General features: G+C 42.0%; 1 protein-coding gene across 1 annotated transcript in view; it reads right to left on the reverse strand.

The window, feature by feature from the left end:
* The window catches only part of commd10 (COMM domain containing 10), a 64,999-nt gene extending 39,018 nt beyond the window's left edge, over positions 1-25,981 (reverse strand). Inside the window, exons 1-5 of the mRNA XM_080737970.1 lie at positions 25,855-25,981; positions 24,799-24,889; positions 24,286-24,396; positions 22,491-22,646; positions 19,951-20,061 (exon numbers count right to left, since the gene is read on the reverse strand). Coding sequence (XP_080594096.1) covers positions 19,951-20,061; positions 22,491-22,646; positions 24,286-24,396; positions 24,799-24,889; positions 25,855-25,883 — 498 coding nt within the window. The 5' untranslated portion in view covers positions 25,884-25,981. The remainder of the gene's footprint in view (positions 1-19,950; positions 20,062-22,490; positions 22,647-24,285; positions 24,397-24,798; positions 24,890-25,854) is intronic.
* Between the last annotated feature and the right edge of the window lie 468 nt (positions 25,982-26,449).

Raw genomic sequence — 26,449 nt, forward strand, 5'->3', positions numbered from 1 at the left:
AACAAGTGCCTTTCTCCCGTTCCATTTATCCACCGGCATCATCATCTTTCATCATGGGGGGTTTTGTTTTGACCAAACAAATATATGCGTCGCCACAAAGCTTATCTGTGCTACCTTGCTATCAAGCCTGCCTCAGAGGCTTCATGGGGATCAGATGCAATCTGCCATTGATATGAGGAGAGGTGGGCTTTATACAGTGAATCTGCTCGAATTTCCACTCCCCTTTGCCTGTTTTATTAAAATTCATCTCTGATTAGTCTAGCACCAAGTCCTCAACAAAGGCCTGCATTTTTAAGGCACTCGTCCCAGAGTTAGAACAAAACACAACAGTGTTTTTTTTTTTTTTTTTTTTACATATTCCATAATGTCTCCCATCAATTAAATGTAATGTTCTGATATTTATTTGTTGCAATTATTTAGACCCACCCCATTGTTTGACAAAGAACCACATTAGGCCACTCCGAATAGGGGAAAGGTAACTTGAGAATTCTCACCCTTATCTTAATCAAATGTGCTGAGGTATGAGCCAGGAGTGTGCTCTAGTCTAGATCAGTGGTTCTCAACCTGTGGGTTTGGGGGGTCCCAAGATGTTTAGCTTCTCACTCAACAGTAAACAGACCAATTATGTATACATGGTATCTGCACATTTCTAAAGTGACAAAATAAGGACTTTTACAAGCTTGTTAGTACTTCTGGTCAAACATTGGCCAAAAGGTCAAATATTAGAGGCCAAAATTCTGAAAATAGCAGATCTACATGCTCACAACGCCTCTCAACACAAGGCGTTGTGAGCATGCAGATCTGCTATTTTCACAATGGAACAGATGGAGTCAAACTAATGTAATGCCAACTCCTACAATTGCAAGTGCTTGCCAGTTGATTATTTTGGGGGTCGCAGCCTGAAAAAGTTGAGAACTACTGGTCTAGATCACCAAAGAGGCTCAGTAGAGCCTGGGTGGACTGTGGTATGGTGGCATGGATAACAGACTTTCTATTCTCTCAAGACTGATTTAGCTGTTAGCAGAATCGGCACTACTGTCTTAAACATGCAATGTTGTTGTTAGTAGGAATAATCGCAGAAGCACCCGGGAAGGAAGTGTTTATTGTGGGGACTGCAGATGTAAATTAGAATCTTTGATAAATCCAGTGTATTTAAGTTACATCGACTGATATGTATTATTCATTAATATACTGTGTCCCGTCTAAATAAATAAAGTACTAGGAAAGGGGAGGAGCCAAACTGAGTTTCAGACAAAAAGCTGGTGCCTCCAGTAAAAACTAAGGGGACAAATACATATTTTGTTTTTTTTCTTTTTATTGTTTTAACTGAATGGGTTCCCAGATTGCAGACTATCTAGTAGACCACAATATGTGAAATCCGAGGGCCTCTGGTGCTAGACTATATCGGATCCCACTGGACACAAGTAAGGAACATGAACAGTCAAATCCTCTGAGTTAACTTGTCCATTTGTAACTCCAAGGATGTACACATGGATACAACTCTGTACATTCTCAGAGTTAAATGAACAGTATTTTCCACCAGCTTCCACATACTTTGAACCATGCAGATTCAACAGCTGCATGGGAAGGACTACAATTTGTTATACTCTGCAGCAGTTATGTGGCAAGGGTTACAAGCTCCAAGTCCATTAGCTCTATTGTTAACCTTAAGTCCTCCATAAAGAGCTGGCAGAATAGCAGCCGGACCTAATACCATAAATAAAGGGAGTAATATTCCATATACAGACAGTACCCATGTTTTCTTTGTTATTTTAGTGCATTTATAATTGATACACTTTTTCTATAACACATTAAGAAAAAGAAACCACCACATTAAGCTGTCAATAAAGATTTCAACCAAGAAGTACTGTGTACTGTATGGTATGTAGTTCTACAATCTAACTCAGGCACATACACATGTCAAAAGCATGCCAGCATACAGAATACAGATATACACATGCAGACAATGTTTAGTTTTTTGTGCCAGGCGCCAGTCAAACATGCATCGCAACATGTTTTTACACCTCAGGCGACAGTCTGTCCCTGTCTCTCTCTATTCATCTGTCTCTCTCTCTAGGCATGTTCCTGTCGTTGCCGTTCCCTCTGTATGATCTGGGATTGGGCGAACGACTGGGATTGGGCGAACGATGAGGCCGGTTCTCTATTATTAGCCGTGTAATGGAGGACTAGTGTGGCGGAGGCTCTGACAAGGAGATGATACACATACTGCTTACTCCTCCGTTCTTCGTGGCTCGCCTCCTATATCACTTGGAGAAAACAGTCGCAGTGCAGAAACGGGATCACCGCCAGATAATGGTGTGACGCCGCCATCGCTGCCACAGCGAACAACGCCTGCCATTACTCAACCTGCAGATGTTGATGGTGGAAATGCAACTCAATTCTAAAATAAATGTTGTAGTCGTAGAAGAATTAGTAACACGTTGTTCAATGCATTGCACTATGTATTGTAAGCGATGTATGATGAGTGAGTGCTGAGTGTTGAATTGATGGAAAGAGTGCAAATTGCACTTTTACAGACAGACTTTTAACCTCTTGAATGATTAGGAAATCTTTAAAAAGTATAATGGGGCATCACACTCAACAGTGTATTAAGATTATCGGGCTTGCTCGATACACAGCACACGTCATCTCATAACACATGGTCATTTCTGAGAGAGGTTGAAATTATGATTGAATTTCTTTTCTGGGCCATATTATCCTCGTATATGGAGAGTGCAGTGGTGGAAGATGTTGGAAAAAAAAAAAAAAACACAAAATCAACATCCAATCATCCCCAAATTGGAATTGTATGGAGCTTAGAGCAGACCTGCAAAAGCGGGTTCTCTTCTGTCTATAGGAGGCACCACAAACGTTGCACCATCTGCCGTACTAACAATTTCCAACTCTAATCCCATGACTGACAGCTGTAGGTATGCACTGGCAGACTGGCAGAAGGTCTGATGAAGAGCCGGTAGGCTCGAAACGTTACCACTAGTATAGGTGTCTTCAACAGGGGGTCAGGGACCCCCAGGGGGTCCTCAGAGATACTACAGGGGGTCCTCCCCGGCAAAGAGCTTTGGTGTAGAGTACATAGTGAAAGGTCAAGTTTATTAAGTATTGACGGCTCAAGTGGTTAAATATCTGAAAACACAAATTGACATGAATCCAAAATACACTGACGATTGTGCTGTCAAACAATGAATCTATATGGAATCTATGAACAGGTTGTGGGGGTCCCTGCTTCATCGCTCTCTCAACTAAGAGGTCCTTGGCCTGAAAAAGTTGGCGACCCCTGCACTAGTACATTTCAAACTTGGGAGCAGTAATTTGGTGTGCAGACTCTTTTATTTCTTACATGCACTGGCAGCCTGGCAGTGATCTGCACTCTGAGGAAAATTATTTTCAAGTTTAGGAGGGAATAGGCCTGCTGTACGGTACTCCAACTTTAACACGGCAGCCAGACACATTTGACTGGTGGTAATTTTGTTCCCCATTATGGTGTGACTCTTTCAAGATGGGCTAAAAAAGTGCCAGTTTCAAGTGGACCCACAGAGCATTACTGATTCTGTAGACAGAGTTGTTTTGAATTTTATCTGCGGCTTTATTTCGCAGTAGTGCTGTCATGTCTGAAATAAAAATGTAGCCTTGTGCCCAGAGCAAAGAATCACACTTGGTGCTTTCATAGACTCTTTTCTTTTTTTCTTTTACATTATCTCAGTCCTCCACGGAACTAGTTTTAAGCCTCTTACCTGTTGAGATTGAGTTTAAGATTTGACAGCAGCAGAAACAGCACATGGTGATGCTGCTGTAGCTTTCAAACTCAAACTCTACTTTTCTGTCACATCACAAGTACAAACGAGTGGGTGAAATTCTTTTGGGCAAGCGTCCTTTGGCTTTCCTGGAGCATTTGGCTTCGGAACAGTTTGGGAGACTCTGATGAACATCCAGACCAAAGATTAAAAAAAAATATTCACAACGATTTATCAAGATGCCACCTGCTCTGCACAGTGTGTGAGTGCGCGCACGTGCGTGTGTGCGTGTGTGTGTGTGTGTGTGTGTGTGTGCGTGTGTGTGTGTGTGTTTGCTTGCTTGCATGTGCTTGTACAGTGTGTATGCCTTTAGCTGCATTTAGGTCTGCATTTGTTTTGAATTAGTTTGCATATATATACAGTTTAGGACACATCCGATTCGCACGCCTGTGCATTTAAGCGTATTCTGCAGAAAGAGCCTAAAAAGCATCATGTCTAAGTTGCTTCCTGTATTTATAATTCATAGAGCAGGTTCCACAAAGGACTGAGTCTTCGGCTCGCATCAGACAGCTACCAGGAAAAGTGACAAAAAAAACACGGATCCCTCCTATAGCGGGCTAGCTCAGACCCGCAACCACTGACAGGTATTACAATGCGTGAATGACACACACACACACACACACACACACACACACACACACACACACACACACACACACACACACACACACACACACACACACACACACACACACACACACACACACACACTGATAGGTAAGAAAGTTGCATGGACAATTCCTACATTAAGCCTCCCTTTTCTTACACGACCATTTGTGTCTTTCTCAGACACTGAATATTGCCAGACAATAAGATTGTGTGTGTGTGCCTGTATGTCTGTGAATTGATAGATCTCTGGCCTACATTATAAGGATCCTGCTCGACAAGCTCAGTTTAGTATATCCTTGTGCTTGTTGATAGGCAGGCTGTCAAGAGACATCCACTTAAGAGGACTGTACGGAGCGACGCAGCTGTTACCCAACAACGGCATTAGTTGTGATAAACTGTTTGAGACAGTAGGGCTCTATCAGCTTGCGGGGGGTGGGGGGGGGGGGGGGGTCTTATGGTTTATGCTTTTATAAGCAGAGCACTTACTTCGATCACTCTCTTTTTTTTGTTGCTCTCACCAGCATCACATGGGCTTTTTCTTTTCAAGTGACAGACAGCAGATTCATTCTATTCAATCACTGTAACGTGACGAATTTAAGAAATCCATCATAAGTGCTAGATTGCATCTGGTGTCATTTGCCTTCATTTCTACTCCTCCATTACTGTCATTGTTGGCACACGTGTCCTCTTATTAAAATACTGCAAGGGCTTGATGGCATCAGACACACGTGGCGCCGTTAACAACATAATGTGTCACACGCTACCGTGTGCTCAACGTGATGTCTGCCTTTAACTCTCACCCAAAATGAACCAGATGGAAGGAGGGCTGAATGGTGACGAGGGTGGGGAGAGTGAGACACACATGAAAGACATAGAAATTGGGTAAGTCACTTTGCAAAGTAGAGCAAAGCCAACAGAATGGTTGAGATAAATTAGATAAATTAGATAAATTAGAGATTGCGAGGGGTGCGGAGATAAAGAAAAGCAGAATGAACTGTTTTCCATGCGAGCTAGTTCAGACTGCAGATACACTCAATTGTATCATTCACTGGTCTTCCTCTCTCTTGCTGTCAGTAACACTGAGTTGTATCCGCTTGTTTGTTCCCACCAACACCTGTGTGCTCTGCTTTCCATAAGGCAGTGGTTCTCAACCTGTGAGATAGCTGTGCATAGCCGAATAGGATGGGGTAGGTCTATGCACCTGCAGTTTAACATCAGTTATTATGGTGGTACTTGGAGAGACAGACATTTTCTGAGGTGGTACCGACCTGAAAATGTATTTTCTGTTTACTAAAGAGCTGGAGACGGGGCGAGCCCTGTTACCACTGAACAAACAGTCTATTACTATTGGAATATAGAGCTATTTAACACTTATTGTAACAAAATAATATCACTTACACCCCCTTTAATTCTTTGTAATGATCTGCAGTATATTTATTCATTTATTAATTGATTTATGGGGAAAGGGATATTTATTTATTTTTATATTTATTTTATTAAGGTACATGTTTATCTTAATTTAGAGTTTTTAAAAACATAACTTTATTCAAACTAATAAGCATTTTGTGAGGAGGGGGGGGGGGCGGACAATAATGATCTCATTGAATTGATTTGATTCATGAGGATAGAAAAAAACATGTCCTTAGGCCCCCCCCCAAAAAGCTAGAAACAGCACTTCTGACTTTGCTAAGGCTGGTAAAGTCAGTGTCATCTATTAAATAACTTGTGAAAAATTACTTCTTATCTTCTTATTCCTTCTCTTTATCTACACTTATCGCCTTGTATGCCTTTTAATTGTTTGTATTTGATGTTCACTTTATCTTTTAGTTTTTTTAATCACTTTGTAACCTTGCATCGAAAAGCACTAAACAAATACGTTTATTACTATTATTAATATAAATGCCAATCAAATCGCAACACAACAATTTCCATTAGGGCAAGTAACATCTGAGAGAGAGAGAGTGTGAGTGAGTGAGTGAGTGAGTGAGTGAGTGAGTGAGTGAGTGAGTGAGTGAGTGAGTGAGTGAGTGAGTGAGTGAGTGAGTGAGTGAGTGTGTGTGTGTGTGTGTGTGTGTGTGTGTGTGTGTGTGTGTGTGTGTGTGTGTGTGTGTGTGCGTGCGCGCGCGCGCACGTGAGTGTGTGTGTGTGTGTGAGTGTGTGTGCGTGTGTGCGTGTTCATGCATGTGATTGATATTTTCAACTTCTTCATCTTGCATCTTCATGGCTTTTCCATCAGAAAGCATTCCTAGCCATCTTGCGTAACTCCAGCTGGGGTATTTCTTCAAACAGAAAATAAAGTGTTGTACCTATGTATGAGCCTTTATATCAAGAGGTTTGTTTGACACTGCAGAGCGGGAACAAGAATGGAGACAATCCTCCCACGCGCCAAGATAAACAAGCAGAGGAATACGGGCAGAGTGTGAGCCTGAGCCATAACAAGATGATTATGGTGGTGGCCTCTAGCTAGCGTTGTCTGATACAAAGATAGAGAAGGCGGCGTGTCATATACCAGCCACCGCTGCCGAGGAGAGCAGAGTTGTGTCTGCCTTCTAATGGAGTTGGGGAGAACAGACAATGTGCTGCAGCTGAATCGCACAGAGCTGTATGGCAGAGTGAAGCTGTGAATAGAAGCCGTGTAGTATAACAAAATGTGAGAGCAACAAGTGGACCCACGCTACAGGAGTTGTCGAACCGAAGAACCACAAAATTGACCGCCCCCGTCAGACTTTCAGGATCAGAGTATTCTGGAAGCAGTCAGGGAAGCGAGACTTCCTTCATGTTGAGGTGGAGGATTCGATAGTACTTTTATGTGAAATTTGAAATGGCAGAGAGATCTATCTGATGCTCTACACAAATGTTGTTTGGTTACGTCATCTTTTTTTTTGGTTTACTTAATTATAAAAATAAAATATTATACACTGTTTAAATGTCTAAATAGTTTAAATCTAAATATCTCAAATAGTTTGAAACTAGTTCAGTCAAGAGACACAGGTTATGTCACAGTTAAGCCTGTCATTGCGTCTCAATCACTAACTACCAGAACCACCAGGTTAAACACCTTGTCCAGACCCTGAGATAACTGCTTTCATGTTACTTTCCCAGACACAAAGCGTGTGCTTAGGAGGAGTTGAGTCTGAGAAAGCCTCTGGGAAAAGTAGTGATACAGGACTTTCACCCCAATGTTTTAACGGTATGTGGCAACTTAATTAGTGCTAAAGCTGTCTGAAGTCTTGCAGAGTGTTTCTGCCCTAACTAAGTAGCAAGGTGCCGGGTTTCTGGATAAGTGGCATTCAAGAGCTTTGGGCCAAGACGCCCATTTTGAAACAGTGTGCATTTTAATGTATGGGTTGGCACTGGCACTGTGTGTGTGTGTGTGTCTGTGTGTGTGTGTGTCTGTGTGTGTGTGTGTGTGTGTGTGTGTGTGTGTGTGTGTGTGTGTGTGTGTGTGTGTGTGTGTGTGTGTGTGTGTGTGTGTGTGTGTGTGTGTGTGTGTGTGTGTGTGTGAGCGCGCACACACAAGTAAGTAGGCATGGGAGATTGGGAGAGGGGGGTGATCGCTGCATTCATAACTGTAGCAGTCTTCGTTTCCAGTATGTGGCAACCCTAGAAGATTGCCAAGGTAGCCAGTCTGTGCCCTATGGTATGTAGACACTGTGGCATCCACACTGAGTGAGAAAATGGGTAGGGGGGCATGTGTGAGTGACATGTGTGTGAGTGAGAGAGAAAAAGAGAGAGAGAGACCTCCAGTTTACAGTAGTGTGTTTATGGAAGATAAAACCTGACCTGACACAGCATAAGCCCCTCAAAAGATACATTGCATCCAACAGAATGCCACATGGGAAGTCAACTCCAAATATATGATTAATATACACAACAACAGATTTTATCTTTTAAGGAGATGCAGTTAGCAGCTCTGGCTGAGGCCAGAATTTACGGAATTTTGTTTACTGGTGGCTATGGTGCTATGTGCTCCTGTGGAGAAAATTACACTACTCTGCAGAAGGAGACAGTATTCTTAAACTACAGCAATATGTCTTTGCTGAAGTTGGAGAAACAACCTATGTTCAGTTGAAGACTGCTATTTTTTGCTAATTTGATATTTTGACCTAAGGGTGGCGTGGCGATAGAGGAAAGGTCATCATGGGGTTAGTCAATTAGTTAGGGTTCGTCCTCCAGGAACCATGAACGCATTCAGCAAGTTTCAAGGCATTCTGTCCATTAGGTTTTGGCTGGCAGAACTTCACTTACAGTACATTATGTGCTAGTGGAAAGTTTGGCCTAGCAGTTCCCAACCTTTTCTCAATCAGGGCTCACTTGACGAACTCGAAAGCGTTTGTGGCCCACCTACCTGACGCCCTGACCACTTAACATGGTAGTAAATCAGTGCATTCTCAGAGCATGTTTATTTGATTAATGATTAATTAAATGGTATCATATTTTCAAATTGATTATGTTTAGGGTTGGACCAATGGAACCACACACTTTAAGTTCCTATTTATCAGTATCACAGTGACAACATATACTTGCTGGGCACATTATTAGGTTTCATAGCAATCTACCCATTTGGGTCAGTCAATGAATTACAATATAATCATTATGTCAAGGAAAGGTAAGAGGCTGAGTGGAGTATCCCTCTCACTACCATTATAGCCTGGCGTTGCTCATACTAATTCCTCACTGCGTATCGGATATTAGTCTGGACTCGCGAGCAGAATTTTCATTTCCAAGGGGTGGGTTAACTTAAAAAAATGTCTCTGGACACGTTTGGTTAGACCAGACCAATGCTGGGCCTTGATTGGTTCCCCCACGTTTTGGGGGAGAGGAAATGGATTCACAATTGAGCGGGGCCAGACAGAGTTTTTTTGCCCAGGCGGATTGGTCAGGTTCCATGCTACTACCATTATGCCATCATCAAAGGACAATACAAGCAGAGAAAGACATTTCTGCAAAGCATGAAATGTGGGATGTCTTAAACAAAAGATACCTTTGGCATTAACCCAGCTGAACATCTCATGAATAAATGCCCACAGCACATGAGAATATCTCTCCATTAAAGCAGATCTTTGTTTACACATTTCCTTTTTATGGAGGAGAATGTATTTTCCTTTCATTTGCAGCTAACAGCTGACCTGCGTAGGAATGAAATGAATGGATGTGATTTGGCTCTACTGTGCTGTAATCAGTGAGCCTTGTTTCAGCTGAAATACACTTCACTCTCCTCCATAGTTCAGCCAAGAGGCAATGCAATGCCAAGCAATGAAATATCAGCAAAAATGATCTGGTCTGAAAAAGAAAGAAAATATATGCATATGTTAAACACCTCAGCACCTCATTTAACACCTCATTTAACGCCTCATTTAGTGCCTGCCATTTTACCACTAGAGGGTGCCGAAAGTGCCAGGCATTTTCCCATAGAGATATGCTGGTATATGCAGAAGCCCTGCAGCCATGACTTGCCTGGACACTTTCCTTTGTGCATGTACAGGAAGAGGATGAAGTTAGCTTGAAGTTAGCTATTGGCTACCAAGCATTTTAGAAGCCTTATTTTCGTCAACTTAGCCATGATTAACCCTTGCACACCTCATGCATGGGAAAAAAACAGAGAAGAATGAGCTCTAAAAAATCCAATGCAATCCTGGATTGCATTGGGGTGGATTTGTGCAGTTTGTTCACAGCTTTCAAACAAAAAAAACCGATTGGAAATCCGTTCAGGCATTCTTGAGATAATAGCCATTATGTTTTACACTGTTGTGAGCTTGGAGGTCTGCTACCTGAGTTGTATGGGGGTTGTATGGGGGTGGAACATGCAAAATCGCGATTGAAATCATGTTCACTAGATTTGATGGGGTCCAAAAAAAAAAATTCAAAACAAATTTTCAAAAAAAAAAAAATTTTTTTTTTTTTTTTTTTTTTAAAACGAATTTATTCGGTTTTGGCATTCCTTAATACGTTTTAAAAAACCGAACTTTTTCGGTTTTGGCACTTAATGAGTTACACTTTTACCATTGGCACTACATTACAGTGTGGGAGGGATTAATGATTACTCACAAACAGGGTGTGACACAGAATGAGCTAAATGAAATAAATAAAAGCCGATCACAGGATCAGGAGATTTAAGCATAAAAACAGAGGGAGATGTTAATTCAATGGGATTTAAATGGGGAGGGGGGACTTGCAGTTGGATTTGCCAGGCTGATGGCAACTATATCTGGGTGTCAAACATGTACCGTGGGTGTGCAAAACAACATCCAAACATCCCCAAATCCCCCAGGCGCCTTTTGAGAGGCAAAGGAATCTAGGGGAGAAGGGACTGAAGAAAACAAGGAAGGGGGGCAGAGAGAGAGAGAGAGAGAGAGAGAGAGAGAGAGCTGTAGAGAGAGAGATTCAATAGGTAGGCTACCCTTGGAGCAAATAAAAGCCATGACATCATTGTATGGCACAGAATGAGGAGAGAGGACGCAAAGACCCAGAGAGAAGGGAGAGAGAGAGAAAGGGGGCAGAGAGAGACGGAGAGAGACAGGGACATAGAGAGAGACAGGGAGAAAGAACGAGAGAGAGATAGAGAGAGAGAGAGAGAGAGAGAGAGAGAGAGAGAGAGAGAGAGAGGACCAACAGCCAGCCATTCTGCCTCCCGGGGCCCATCCCAAGGAACGGATAAGAACTGAACAATAACCTCTCAGTGAATGGGATCCAAAATCCCACAGGAGAGAGGGAGAAAAGGAGAGAGGGAGAGAGACCCTTAAATAGATGGGTGCACAATGCAACAAAGCATCTCGGGCCATGTACAGCAAAGGCGAATTGGGAATTTTGAAACAGAGCAGTCTTTGTCCTGTCAGACCAGTGGGTGGCATCATGTGAGGGATTTAACCGCCCGCCTCGTTCACATCGGAGCTCCCCCGATATATTGATCCTGTCATGTAATTCCACGGGTGAAAAAAAGCAAGGAGAAACATTTGATCTGCCTTGGAAGCCTTGTTTATCAGGGCTGTATGACAGAGGCCTACGAAGAGAAGAAAAGAGAACGAGAAGGGCTTTATGTAACTTTGCAGCGAGGCTTTACTCTTGTGTTCAAAGATTCCCCGGCTGTTTGTGAAGCTGGTTCGGCAGAGACACGTGAGGCAGAGGAGAGCAGAGAAGTGTTTGGGGAGGCGCTGATCACAGCACCTCCTAGCACAAGTCAAAATGAGGAGTTTAATTGTAGTCTTCATCTCCTGGTGTTGGTAAATGAGGTCGCAGCCTTCGCTGGGAGGGCTCAACAGGCGCACGCGTGTGTGATGTGTGTGTGTGCACACATGGTGCGCGTGCATGCATGCATGTGTGCATCTGTGTGCTCAAACAAAGAGCTTCTGCTCCTCAGTGATTACTGCACAGGAGCCGAAAGCCAGAACAGGGAAAATAAATTAGAATAACAAGAAAAGAAGTCTTTCATGTCTGATGCTTTGATATAAAAAAAAAGAAAAAGGAAAAAAAAAGCAGGTCTCTGCTAACTGGAATTAGTTGCCTTCAAAGTCTATACTATATGGCTGGGGACAAGTTGACATGGAAATCGCACCCAACCAAATGGAACATTCTCTCATGAATAAGTCACAAATGAGGGATAGGAAGATGGTGTTTATATTTGGTATGGTATATTTTTAGGTTCTGTGGAAAAGACACCAGGAGGAGAAACAATGCGGAGGTGGAGGGACGCAAATGGAACAGAGCCAAACAAGTTTTACTTTACACACTGATCCGCTGGAATGTGATCTTACAGATAATTCAGTGACACATTTAGATTAACACCACTGACAGTGCAGCCATCTGTCACAGCGGCAGGTATATGGGACTCAGGTCAGACAAGGTGGTGCCTAAAGCCAGAAAAAGTTATAGTTCACACCACCATGAGTGACACAGCCATAACACAAAAATACAGTAGTATAATGCACGTGTTAGCAACGTGAACACATTTCTCTGAACAGCAGGGACCTGACTGTCACTGAATATCATTAGATATTCATATTCCCCACGATTGATAGCAACTCACCCGCCAACCTGTTGCCAGAGACATGTTACATCACCCAGGGTGATGTGCACACATTGACAGGTTTGCATTATATCCGTCTGGGTGTCAAAGTTTTCCCACCCCAATTTACTCTTCAATTATAGTCGTAGGAGCAAGTTGTCTTCTTGTCTCCATTTATGTACTCCCACTAACAATAATGCCTGTTCTACAAGATCAAAGGAGCAGAAATTACTTTCTTCCAAAAATATATAATAATTCTGAGCCAATTTGCTCTTGATTGCAATTCAAAACTCGAAAGAGCCTCATCAACTGTTATCAAGCTTGTCTCAGACTATCAACTGAATATGTTCTTTGATGTCTGGCCCGGCATATATAGACAGGCAACATTAACCCAGTAGTCATTATCTTGGGCTTTTGAGGCTAGCATCTCTATAATAAATACTGATATTGATGTACTGCATTATGAATGTCGGTGTCCCTTGGGGACGGAGCAGCCGCTCGGTTTTATGTTATAGGACAGAGGAGAGAGAGGGGGCAAGACATGAACTGCACAGCAGAGTGAAAGAGAGAGAGAGAGAGAGAGAGAGAGAGAGAGAGAAATATAGCAGGCAATTGGAGGACTCTCAAACAGAATGACACTGACTGAAAGTAAGAATCAACAACCCATCCAGTGCTTCAAGGTGCTCGTCCATTTTGTACACAGAATATATTGTACACAGAGGAGAGTACAGCCCACATACTGTGCTTTGTGAGCTTGTAGATTGGATATTTTCGGTGCGTGACACGACACGATGCACAACCAAGTATACATAAGTGTAGGGGTTCACATCAGCTGCCATAATTATTTGCCAAACCGGGTGGCACTAATGCAAGATGGATGCTTGTAGGAATTAGTTCCTCGTTGGCTACAACTCATTATGCCTCGACATCAGTCCTCAAGGTTCAGTCCTCTCTGCTGCCTGCCAGTATCATACAGGCTTCTTTCAGACACAGGCTGCACATCATTAAACATTCAGGACACTAAAAGTCAATGAAGGCAAGCAGATGTGAAAATATTTACTTAAGTGCACTACTTACTGCAGTCTGAGGATATAGCAATTTTGTTCAATTTTCCCCACTCAAATTCTCAGTCTTCTTGACATTTTTGAGTATTGATTTTAAACTGATCATGCAGGGGTGCCTGGTAGCACAGCCAGTTAGTGCAGAGAGAATATGGTCCTTGTGAGTGAGGTTTGAGTCACCAAATTTGTTTTTGAGCAGTACTAACTGTTCCTACGTTAGACTTTGTGTGTATGTCCTTATGTCCCTATGCAGTACCAACAGCTGCGGCCACACGAGACTAACGTCATAGAAAGTACACACTACACAGAGAGCGACATCACCACAGCTGATGTCAAGGACAGAACGGCCCATATAAGAAGATACAGTATGCATGTGTCGTGTTTTGATGTGCGATTGGTCGACTAGTTGAAACCCCTTTTTCAATGATCAGTGGAAGCTTGTTAAACAAGACAAATAAGGGGTAGCTCTCGGACTTCATGTGGCCAGTGTGTGGCGTCAGTGAACTTTGACATCAGTATTATGTCGTCAATCATCTCCATATTTGGGCAAATCTTCAGCTCAATCTGACCTCCATTGACCCTCTATCGTCTATCTATTTTAATTGTGGAGAGACCTCCTGCTAGACATACATGGGTCATACATGCATTAGGAGGCATGGCTCTCTCTACAAAATATGGCGGCTGCATGACGCATCGCTCCAATATACAGTGGCCAATGACAATGACGCTTATGTGCGCTGTACACATGCCTACGTTGTGAATGCATGCCCCACCCCACCCTGTTTTGTGATACCAGTTGTACCCGTTGTCAGATCTGTTGTGAGCGTCTGTTTGTCTGTGTCCCTACTCCCTATTATTCCCATACATGGAGATCTCTATTTCTGTCTGTCTGTCTGTCTGTCTGTCTGCCTGTTTATACCCACATATGGAGATTCCCCGATATCATGAATAAAAGGCATGCTCATATACCAGTCAGAAATGCCACCAAGTACAGTGATGGTGGTGACATGGTTAATGGTTGAAAAGAAAAAGGCTTCCATTTCCATCTGTAACTCAGAGTACAAATGGAACCTAATGGATCCTTACGGGTGCATTTGGTATTATTTGTAAACTTGTATGCTAGAGGAGTCCCTGTGCACATTTTAATCTGTTTTATGTTCCGGTAGACAAAACAAGACCCCGAGTTGGTCTTTGAGTCAACAAACTGCTTTCTATTTACTCCCAACGGCTCATCTTGTTTAGCGGGAGCTCCTCCTCGGTCGTCCCAAGCAGGAGAGCTGTCAGCCGGGGAGGAGAAAAACACACCTGGCGTGTGTCTTCTTTGACAGCTTGGCGGTAAACGATCATGTAGTCATGATAGAACATGCAGTTGCTCCATATTTATAAATTTCACACCTACAACTTCCACATTAAAACTTTATTATTAGAATTCGTAACTGTTTCCATAGCGTGTGTACGGTGATGGACAGCATGAGGCGAAGAGGCAAATAGGTGAACATGCAAAAGAACACTTTTGTCCCAGCAACCAAAATGACACAAATAAGACGTCATGGAGAATATATTCATCTGTGTGAAGTTCTGTGAACGCACCTTAATGTATGTAGCATAAGGAATCTAAGTGGATGATATTATGGTTTGAAATTTGTTATACAGTAACCGTGTGTCGTATTTAGTTTTACAGGAAGAAATCAAGATTATTATTTTTTTTTATGAATGGAATAGATATTTTTGGGCACAGATTGTTAAATAAGTGCCCAATATGACTGAGGATATGCTTGCATTCTTCATTTTAGCTTCATTTAATACATGCCCAAAAACCAATATAAGAAAAGACAGGTGCACTGTTTAAAATGCTTACGGCGGTCTGCCAGTCTGTGTTGTTGTTCTGCTTGGAAAAGCAGACCATAGAACTGGAAACGGCTACAATCTGCTAATTTGTGGGCAAAGTAAGGTTTCTGTCATTCCGTCTGACAGGTGCAGCAAACAGAAACACTGTCTCAAGATTCTACACAGCACACAGTTTGATGCTTCGTCTGTGGATACGGTATCTTGCTAAGCTCTGCGTGTCATTGTGAATGCATCCTGTGTTCATCTGTGCTAATGGAACGCCCCCATACTGTACATCATCTGTGTTAATTTAATACTGAGTGTAAGAATGGACCCAAATGGACCTGCAAAGCCTATGTAATGTCCCTCTGCCCTATTTGTCCCACAACTCCTCCCTTGTGCCTCCCTTCCTCTTCTTAGATCCACAATGGCAACAAGCCTTCGGGGGATTTGTGTTATTCCTTGTACTGGATGTACTGTTTGCAATTCGTTAATAAAGTATTCAATCAATAAATCCTTCAGTTAAAAGGGGTAAAATCAATTTGACCCCTTCTGGTTCCTCAGATCCATGCTCTTTTTCTTCTCACCCTCATATCCCTCAGTAGATGCTGATAGGAAGGATACGGGAGCCATGCCTGAGCTAGCTCAGTGGCTAATCCTTAAACCTGATTTATGCGTACAACACTACAACTGTGTGACGCGCCGAAAATAACTGACCTACAAGCTCATGCGTTGTGAGCTTGTAGATCTGCGTCTTTCGGCGGAAGTGGAAAAGGACTACATTTTAAACTAGGAGACAGGGTCCCTTGTGACGTAGACACGTTGCATAGTTCTGCACTTAAAAGAGGGCTGTCACACTTCTGTTGCCAAAAGGTTAATATAGGTCATTCTCATCCCATTAAGGGCTGAGGTTGAGGATATTTACTGTTCTGTGTGCACTCACTGCAGTGTTCACTCACAGCATTTTTCTGTTTTTCCAAGTGTGAAGAGGCACAAAATGGTGCAACGGCAGAAAAACAAAATACACCATGACTCTTCATTGAAACCAATATAAAAATTAATTCAGGGAGAGCAGCAGCTCCCGTAAATCTATTGCATGGTTGGGAAAACCTAGGTGTATTGATCCTTTAATTTCCATTCTGTATTCTTGGTTCAGACACCTGGGGTGGAAAATGAGAAATTTGAAAAGGAAGAGAAATTAAATTGTAACGGCAAAATGGAAATGTGTTCTGCTAAAAGCAGCAAGCGTGCAAGCCTCACATTGCAGGTGGTGCAGGAGTAAAGTTCCTGCCCACACCGACACAGAAACCGGCTCCGGCTTGGCCAACGAATACAACTGGCATGTTCAGGGGTGGGAAGTCATGTGGGGAGGGGGATCTCAGTTGCTGCGCTATAGTGACTCCTACAGTACATGTTGGTCAGGGAATAGCAGGCAACACCACTGCAGGCATTGCATGCTCCCAATTAAACTCTTTTCTGCTACTGAAAAAAAGCAGGCTGGTGGTATCACCTTAAGGAGGGTGTCCTTAAGACCAACCAGTAGGGATCAGCAGCGATAAGGGACTACAGTACAAGGAGACTTGGTCATTGACAGAAAGGCTATAGGATAATTGAGGAGATTTGCGGTCAGAAACGCCCCTCCAGACAATAGTGGGGCATTCCCGGTTCGAGGCTGATTGGAACAGACGATCTGGCCAGCTTATCCTGTAGTGTGAGGGGTTCAGAGATCCAAACATAAACCTCCCCATCTGCCCAACGGGAAAAAGAACATGTTCATTCATCAGTTTGAATTACCTCACTACTGTCCGAGTCGGAGGGCAGGAGTGGCACGCGACTGAGAGAGAATATTTTACAATGAGACAGACGTGAAGTGAATGAGAACTTATGATATTAGTGACCTGTCGAAACAACCTGTTGGAAAGCTGAGGCCGGTCAATATATTGCAAGAACACAACTGTCTAGACAATGTGTCTTGTCTTTCCAGACGCATTACAAGCGTTGGTCCTTTGCCACAGCAAGTTTAACCAGCTCAATTGCATCTGCTTCCACATGTGATTACGTTGCTCAGCTAGGAAGGTTAATCTTAATAATACCCTGAGTGTGATGGGCCATTATTTTAAAATCGTGTAGTGTGTGTATGTTTAAGATTATAGAGAAGATAATCTTATAAGATAATCCTTATGCAAACCATTTTCAAAATCGGTTAGGATTTTAAAACTGTAATGTGGGCCCAGCTTAAATTGAGACAAATGTGATAAAAGAAATAATAATAAATCTCCAACATGCTGCAGTGATACGAACGTCCCATATCATTTAATGAGGGAGGTATGAAGCGCCTAGTCTCTCGTCCTCCTGAGGGAGAGTGTTAATGAAGCAGGAGGCTGGTCAGATGGGAGAGACTCCATCTTTCTGCTTGGGTTCCACACAATCAATAACATACAGATGGCACCTTGTCGCCTTTCTCTCCTTCTCGTTTCCGTTCCTTATTCCTCTTTCAACATGCTCTTTGGTTGCCCTCACACCTCCTTTTCCCTCTCTTTCCTTCCTCCCCCTCTTCCTCTCTTAGCGGAGAGGGTGTGATGACTCTGCATTGTAATGACACTGGCAGTTGTTTTCCATTGCTATTATCGACTTATTTACCTCTCAGTCATCACAATGCTTTGGCATTTGGGAAATAACAGCGCACCATGCACTGTGCCATTCACAAACAGTTTTGACAGAAAGCAAACTTGACTAATCATGAAACTCAGATGGAAAGGAAGGAAATTCAAACTCTATGAATACAAAGTTAAATCAGGTTGTTTTGTTTCCCCCCAGTTCTTACTATGTCTAATATTTCTGAGAGACCCAGTTCCTCCTGTGAGGCAACACTGACCCCTGCTGTTTACCAGAGGTACTGTAGCATGCCTCTAATGTGTTTGGTAAAATTGATGGTGAACTGTAGCTGCTCTCGCTGCACTATTAACCAGACTTTCAGGAGCCCCCCCAGCTATCTCTAGCTCCACCTACCAGGGGAATCATGTAAGTGGATTTAAATAAATTAATTTCTCTGTCATTAGCCTGAGGTGAACATAGTGGTAAAAACAACCGAGAATATCCTCCCACTGACATACGCATAGAGATAAAGAAGACCATTGGTTCTCTCTTGCTTAAGCCTACAGGCCCAAACTTAAGGACGGCATTCATTTAAATGTGTCATTTGTAATTCTATTGCATGTCTGAGTTGGCCCCGTCTGTGGGCAATGTGCTAAACAGTGTAGACAGCACAGTACGGTTGCTGATGAAAATCTAGTCGCTCAAAAAACTAGTCAGTCGCCCAAAGGCCTAAGATAATTCTCTGCATTATCTATGCTAAAAACCAGCCATCATGGCTGCGATTTATAATCTGTTATGATGATGTCGTGTTTCATTTCTTTTTTGTGTGGGTATGTGTTTGGGGGGGGGGGGGGGGGGTAGGAATACAATAATACAGTAGGTATTTTCACAGATTGGCACTATAAAAGGCTTCTTGAGACATTTCCACACAAACAATGGTAATTATTCAAAGTTGCTGTGGAAGAGAGCATTGTGATCAAAATACCATGCCGAGCCTCTTCATGAGACTTTCTGGGTTTCTTTGTCACAAATGCACAGTTTATGTGCACAGTTTATGTTTCTTTTTTGTCTTTTCACAGTCCTTATTTTTTGCAAATAATCAAAATCTGAAACGGACATTTGAGAACACATCGGGTCAAGTTAAATGGCTTGCACACACCACATATTCCAAGTATCTAAATATGGAGTGTGTTGTCTAACCTCAATGTGTAGTCATAGCATCAGGCGCAAATAAATCAATAAGCTCCCATCCATATATGGGCACAAAAGGGGACATGTCCATACTCCTTATAATATGGGCATGTACTGTATATACTGATGAAATCACGGGATATCCATATATGGACATAAAAGGGACAAGGACTGAAAAATACAGAGCTCTCCATATATGGGCATATTAGTCGGATCAGTGGCGCAACCTAGGTGTGTGTGTCTAGAGATCTTCTTCTTCTTTTGTGTATCTTGCCATAACCCTAACCCTTACTGGTACTAGTGTGTGTCTAGAGATTCAAAACGTATCTATAGTATAAAGCCCTTCAAACACACAAAACACAACACATAGTCCAATAGTGACTAACACCCTGCAGAGAGTAGAGGGCCATGGAGCTTTGCAAAACAGCTCTCTGGACAGGACTCTGGCCCAGTGTTCACCTCCACATCAACAGAACAGATACCACTGGGATAAATATCTATGGAGGAGTTGGACTGCAGGATGAAGTGAAGGATGGAGAAAGAAGAGGACTGGAGCGCTCTGTCCAGGAGGCATAAACACTAAAGACATCTTTGGATAGAGTTGATAACAACCTAAGTGTCTGCCAACTCTGTTCTGGACAGACCTGTGCACGTGTCTATTCATATACTTGTGAGGACTAACAATGTCCCCACAAGTAAAGTAAGATTATGAGAAATGGATCTTGGACGGCAATGAAACATCTATGTTTGTCAAGAAGATCTGCTGGTGTGTGTGCGTGTGTGTGCGTGTGTGTGTGTGTGTGTGTGTGTGTGTGTGTCTGTGTGTGTGTGCATGTGTGTGCGTGTGTGTGTATACCTCAGAATCTTCAGAGCAAAGTCCCAGCTGGAGGACGGCGCTGGGAGACTTCAGCTTGGCTCGGCTAGACTGGGCCATCTGCAGGTTCAACTGCCAACCAACATGCTCCAGCTGGATCATAGACAGGCAAGCACACGCACACATGTTTGTATTACTTAAGTATAAATATGGCAAAACCCTAACCCCAACCCTAACCGATAAATTAGGGGTCGACCGATTATCGAAACGTGATAATCGAACGCGATATTCATAATATTTATTAATATTGAAAAATATCGATATCGAGAAAATAAAAGTTGAAAAATATATCGATATCGAACATGAAAATCCCATATCAGTCGATCCCTACAATAAATCTAATCGTAACTCTAAACCCAACCTGAATCTTGTCATTTTAAGCCTAACTCTAAGACGATTATTTTGAACAATAACTACTATTTATTGCGCGCGCGCGCGCGCACACACACACACACACACACACACACACACACACACACACACACACACACACACACACACACACACACACACACACACACACACACACACACACACACACACACACACACACACACACACACACACACACACACACACACACACACACACACACACACTTTTATTATGCGATCGCATAATTTCTCGCATAATCAACCAAATTGCGCAGATCATGTTGGGGTCACATGTTTTCAGAAAGGCAGCATAATCGCAAATTTCCGAACGCATATTTCAGAACTACCCGCATATTTCACCGCATAAAATCACATAAACCCCCGCATATTTCGCAACTTTTTGCATATTCCACAACTTTCCGCAATTTCACAGCATACAATCACATAAAACCCCAGCATATTTCATTGCAAAATCAATAATTTTTGACCGCAAAATCAACGATTTTAGTCTGCATAATCAAGGATTTTTGCACACATTTTTCTGGAGGGTCTAACAATCTGAATGAAGTGTGAAATAACATTAGTAACTATTCCCCTCCTAAATCATATTTTATGATGGTTCAATGAGTAAACTGCCCACAAATTAGTGAAACTTGCCAGGCCTATCCGGCTGTAGGTGGATTTAAACTATGAGATTTCTTAAGCTACAACCCCAACAGCCATTGTTCAAAACAATTACTCAAAGTGAACACAAGAAGACAGAGGCTTTACTGAGAAATAAACTGAAGTAACAACTTCACGTCTAAATGTGTGAATCAGCACAGAAAAACTTTAATTGCTGCTTAATGTGGCAAAGATCTGAGTACAGATCTTCCTTGCCGTTTCACCAACTGGCAGGCTGATTTACCATGTGCTTCCTCATCAGTCAGCTGTATCGCTGATAGATTAGAAGCACCAAGCCGGGGTAAGGCAGCTAAGTTGTTTTATGATGCGAGAGAGGCCGTATTAATAAACCATGCATGAGTTATAGACACAGGATGTTTCCCCAGCAGCATCGGTAGACAGGTATGACTAGCAGGGAGGGATTGGAACACATTATTCACAACAACTTTAGCTGCGGCTTGATGACCTTAGAACCTGCAGCTGTCATGGTCTTTCCGATTTTGAACTTGAAATGACAGTTTGGCTTTGATGCAGAGTACTGTAGATTTGATGACAGTCGTTTTGATGCAACGCTTAATTACATTGCTTTAGAAAACAGTACAGCAAAATTAATAGTATGGTCAACGTTTAGATTTTTGCAAACAAAACAGATTTTATGCAACTGAACAGAAAGAGAGAAACAGTGAAAAAGTGACATCAATCATTATTATATTTAATTGTAGATGAGAATTGGTTCAGTATCATCTATTATTATTATTTGTAGCATGGACAGGAAAAAGCAGACATGCTCAACAGGCCAGGGTTCCAACTTCCAGGACAACTTTTCCACTGGTAGTACTGGTGCACTACTGTTGCTTTAACTGAGACTCTGTATTGCCTGCAAATTACATTTTAGACATTTTTTAGGGCACGCAACCCTGTACTATAGACTGTATGCTGTTTGTGTGTGCGCACTGTATCCTCACTAGAGTTCTAAAATTCTGCAACAACCCGACCGACCCGATGTTTTCAGGTTGGGCCGGGCCCAAAATGTATGCTAATTAGTCGGGCCCAGCCGAGCCTTGGACCGTAGACATTTTTTAAAAATCATTTATTACCTGTGGATATGTTGGATGTAGCTCAAAGTGAAGTACTCAGGTATCTAGTTTGTCTTAATAATGAAAAAGTAAACAGAAAATATTTTATTAGGTTGTGATACCGATTGCATCCATTCAGGAGTGAGAACCCCACAAAGATCAATTTCATAGTGTTCCAACTTCCAATTTTGTTTGCTCAGTTGTTTATGTTTCATCACTTACAATTCAATTGTATTGTGTATCTTGAATGAGTTCTCTCTCCTGATTGGATTCAATTGGTATCCAAACGTGAAAATGTATTCTCAGTTTTACTTACAGGGCTGAAGAGATCCCTTCATTGCTGGGGGAGAGCCCTGTTTCACACCATTTAAACACTCAGGATTTCACAGTGTATGCTAATCAGCCTCACCTTCTTTGGGGCAAAGATGCTCTGCCTTAGCCTCTCCACCATCTCAGGGCCGGCAGTGGCCCAAGTCTGGGAGAACACCTCTGCCTTGTCTGGACTCAGATGGACTGCCTCTAGCTGCTGTTGAAGAGATGCCGGCTTCACATTATGATAGACTGCCTGGAGACAATACAGAAGAGGAGAGAAGAGTGTATTATTACTGGTAGGACAGAACAAAGCCGTCCAAGGGGGTGGATACATCTGATGCAGATAAAATCAAGAAACTTATTATCTCTCTTTTTTTTTTATAAAAATATGAAATGATTTTTGGAAACAGGTTGATCTATAATAGTATTTGGCAAGAATATGACAGGCCTTGCTCTTTTTTTCTTTTCTTTTTTTTAGCTTTTCTTGTAATCTGCTACTAAAGCCATCATATTGAAGATTTTAAAAAGGAATCCATTACTCTCTAGGCTCTTATAAAAGTATACTTCTGTGCTGATTATGCTGATATGCAATCTACTTCAGTTTGGGATATCATGGGAAATTCTAATATAAGAAGACTTTCCCTCTCTTTGGTCTTTGCAAAAGGACATTACTTGAATCATAACTCAATTAAACTTAGGCTAATCCTTAAATAAATGTGGAGGAGTGGTTTGTCTCTAGTTCTCTAAAGGTTCTTGCCCTGAACTTATCAAGTTATGTTCCTTTGAGACCTTGTAAAATGATTGGGTGTTCTGTCTTTTGTTTAGTTCAGAGTGGCGGCATGAAATGATGGCTATTCTTAATTTAATCAGATCTGACACCAACAGAATCAGGTGAATTTCCCGATTAAATTTGGGAAAACTCAGAAAAACAGGGTTATTCTCTTTATATTCATTGATTTGCTCAAATTGACTTTGTGACACACATTAAAGTTTATTAAAGTATGGTCCCCATTCATTGAGTATATGAAAGGAAAGACTCTCTTATATATTGTTATATAATGTGACACCTGGTCGATATCTCTCCAATTTAGCATACTGTTGCTACGTCTACTAACTGGATTGTCATTTTATAATTTAGATTTATTGTATTGTTTTTCTTTTGTTTATTATTATTATTAGTAGTAGTAGTAGTAGTATAGTATCATAACTATCATTATAATTATCTGCATATTTTTCTACCGTTTCTTTTTTGTCTGTGCTCTTGGTCACGCGAGAGGTGGGGACTGGGGAGTGATATGTTTATGTGACACAGTATGTTTGTTCATGTGTGTGTGTGTATGTATATAGAATGTAAAAAATCTTTAAATAAAACATTTGACTGTATGGCAACAGGCAAGTGACATGGAAACAGTCAGCTCCTCTCAGAACTGCAGTCAAACCTTCAAAATACAATACAAAACACAACAGTGACCCCAGGTGGCCACTGGCCTGAGTGGCCTCAAAGTTCAGTGCTGAGGTTATGTTGCATTCACACTGGCAGCTACAAAGACACAAGCAACCATTGTTTTTTAATGGATGCCAGCGACATGAAGATACAAATATACATTGAAGTTAGTAGCTACAACAAATGCTACAAAAACATGGGAGCTGGTTTCAACTACAAAGCTTTGCATCGTTTGTATCTGCCAGTATGAACGCATAATTAGGCTAGGTTTAGGGTTACGTTAAGCCCACCACACCAGCAGCACTGAGACCTCTCTGAAGAACATTATTTGTGTGTGTGTGTGTGTGTGTGTGTGTGTGTGTGTGTGTGTGTATTATGCAACACACACAATGCAAAGCGCTTCAGATAAGAGCGGTTAGAGCGCTATAGAAATGCAGACCCTCCTCACCTGTTCCAGGATAAAGGCTGACGTCTCCAGGACCAGATTCAGAGCTTGTTTGTCCAAAGATAGAGCAGTCTGCAGTTTATTCTCTTCTTCCTCACTGAACACACGCTCACCCTGGAAGATTTGCTTTTGGTTGGTTTAAAAGGCAGTGATTCTCAACCTGTGTGTTGGGAACCCCAGAGGGGGGTCCCCATATATGATTTGGGGGTGGGGGTTTGCCACGGGACAGTGAAGACTATTACTGAATTAAAGCCAAGGTAATCAACAAACTATACAATAAAAGCTGGTCAAATATTGGCCAAATTGTCAAATAATAAGAAAAAAAATCAGAGATCAGCTATTTTCAGTATTTTTATCTGTGGAGGTCATGCAGGCCTTAAATGGTTGAGAACGGTGGGAACTCATATTCAGTTCAAGTAAAGAAGCTGGCATGACCAGTTTTTCTGCGTTATATTCATGAATCATGATGTTGTACCATTTCTGCAACAGTTGTGTCTTTGAGGACGCATAACACACCTTCAGATGAAGCTTCTGAATGATGCGGGAGATGAGTCTGGAGAGCTTGTTCACATCAATCGTGTTGATAAACGTCACTGCTTCTTTTATACTGTTAGGATTAAACATGATTTAGCTACATGAGTCCCAACGCCACAGATAGCAACACTGTCAAGAAACACATATATTTGCAGTATTATTATGCCAGTTTGGTTACAGGAGTCATTATGATTCTGGGGTCCAGGCTCATCATGTCAAACCCCAGAGCGATGTGCCACTAAGCCCCTTTTCCACTGGCCCAACACCACACCACTCCACACCACACTGCCCACTTGTGTCAGGTTTTCCACTACAAGGACCTGGGTAGAGTGGTGTGAAAGTGGTACAAAACATGGTACTAAAAAGTATCCAATCGAGAGTAGGTCTGAGCTAGGCCAAACAGGGCCAAACTCATCATAATGACTGATCACTCACTGACTTTTCATTTTGACCACCAGGATATTAGTTGTAATACATGATAATAGATTCTATTGTGTTATAACCACTATTATAATCTATTATAGTGTATTATAATTATCATAGTAATACATTAATACTTTATAGTGTATTATTATCAGTTATAATCCATTAGAGTGTATTATAATTTAGGATAGTTGTAATAAAAATGTACATTGTATTATAATCACAGTTAAAAGGGTCAATCTGTTTCTTACCGATAGGGGTGCTTTTATGTAATGGTTGATATTTTTTTTGTGGTGCGGTGTGGTGTGGTGCTAAAGCTGCAGTCGAAAAGGGGCTTAAAGGCTAGCGAGCCGAGTAGGGAGTCAGATTTGGGTCCCAACTAGCTATGGTCCATAGCATTAAATTAGAAGGAGTTCTAACTAACGCTATGGACCAGCGACCAGAGCTCAACAAACTATGGCCAACAAGCCGACAACATGAGCAGAGAAAAACACCTATCACTATATACATATGGAGGATGGATGCTATACAGTCCATAGCAGAGCCACAGACATTACAGTACTGTCGTTGACAAGGAGAGACTCCTGTAGTTGATGCGATTCAATTTGAGCCTACCTTTGAGTTTCTTTAATAACAGCTGCCATTATTGCCACGTATTGTCGTCCGTTACTTTAAAACAAAGTTTAATTTGGTCAGAGCATCATCACAAAGCTTCAGACATGTCTCTCTTCCTGTTGCTGTCACAAGACAATGCACGTGAGCGTCAAAGCTGCGCAAAACACACGCACATTTCATGTCTACTGTAGACTGGAATCCAATCGAAGCGCTTCGTAGCTTGCTGGCTGCAGATCCGGTCTGGAGCGGATACGGAAACGGGTTGTGGGAAGTACGTGAGTGCAAAGTACCGGATATTGACGTTCTCAAGACCGCGGACCGGATCTGAGCACTAGGCATTAAATGGAAAGCTTGGTGACCAACTCTATGTTCGTGACGCGAGTTTATGTCCACATTATATTATTATAATATAATATAATATATAATATGTATTATCCATAGATTTGTTGTATAAAATCTGCTTTTGCTAAAGAAAAAAAGAAAGAAAAAATGCAGTCATTCTGGCATCATGGTTGCATAAAAGCTGCGCATATTAGCCTTTTTACACTTGCCACACCAAGATGCTCAACATGGAGCAACGACTTTTGATCCAATA

This window comes from Nannobrachium achirus (genome assembly GCF_963921795.1).
Source record: "Nannobrachium achirus genome assembly, chromosome: 12".
NCBI classification, from domain to species: Eukaryota; Metazoa; Chordata; class Actinopteri; order Myctophiformes; family Myctophidae; genus Nannobrachium; species Nannobrachium achirus.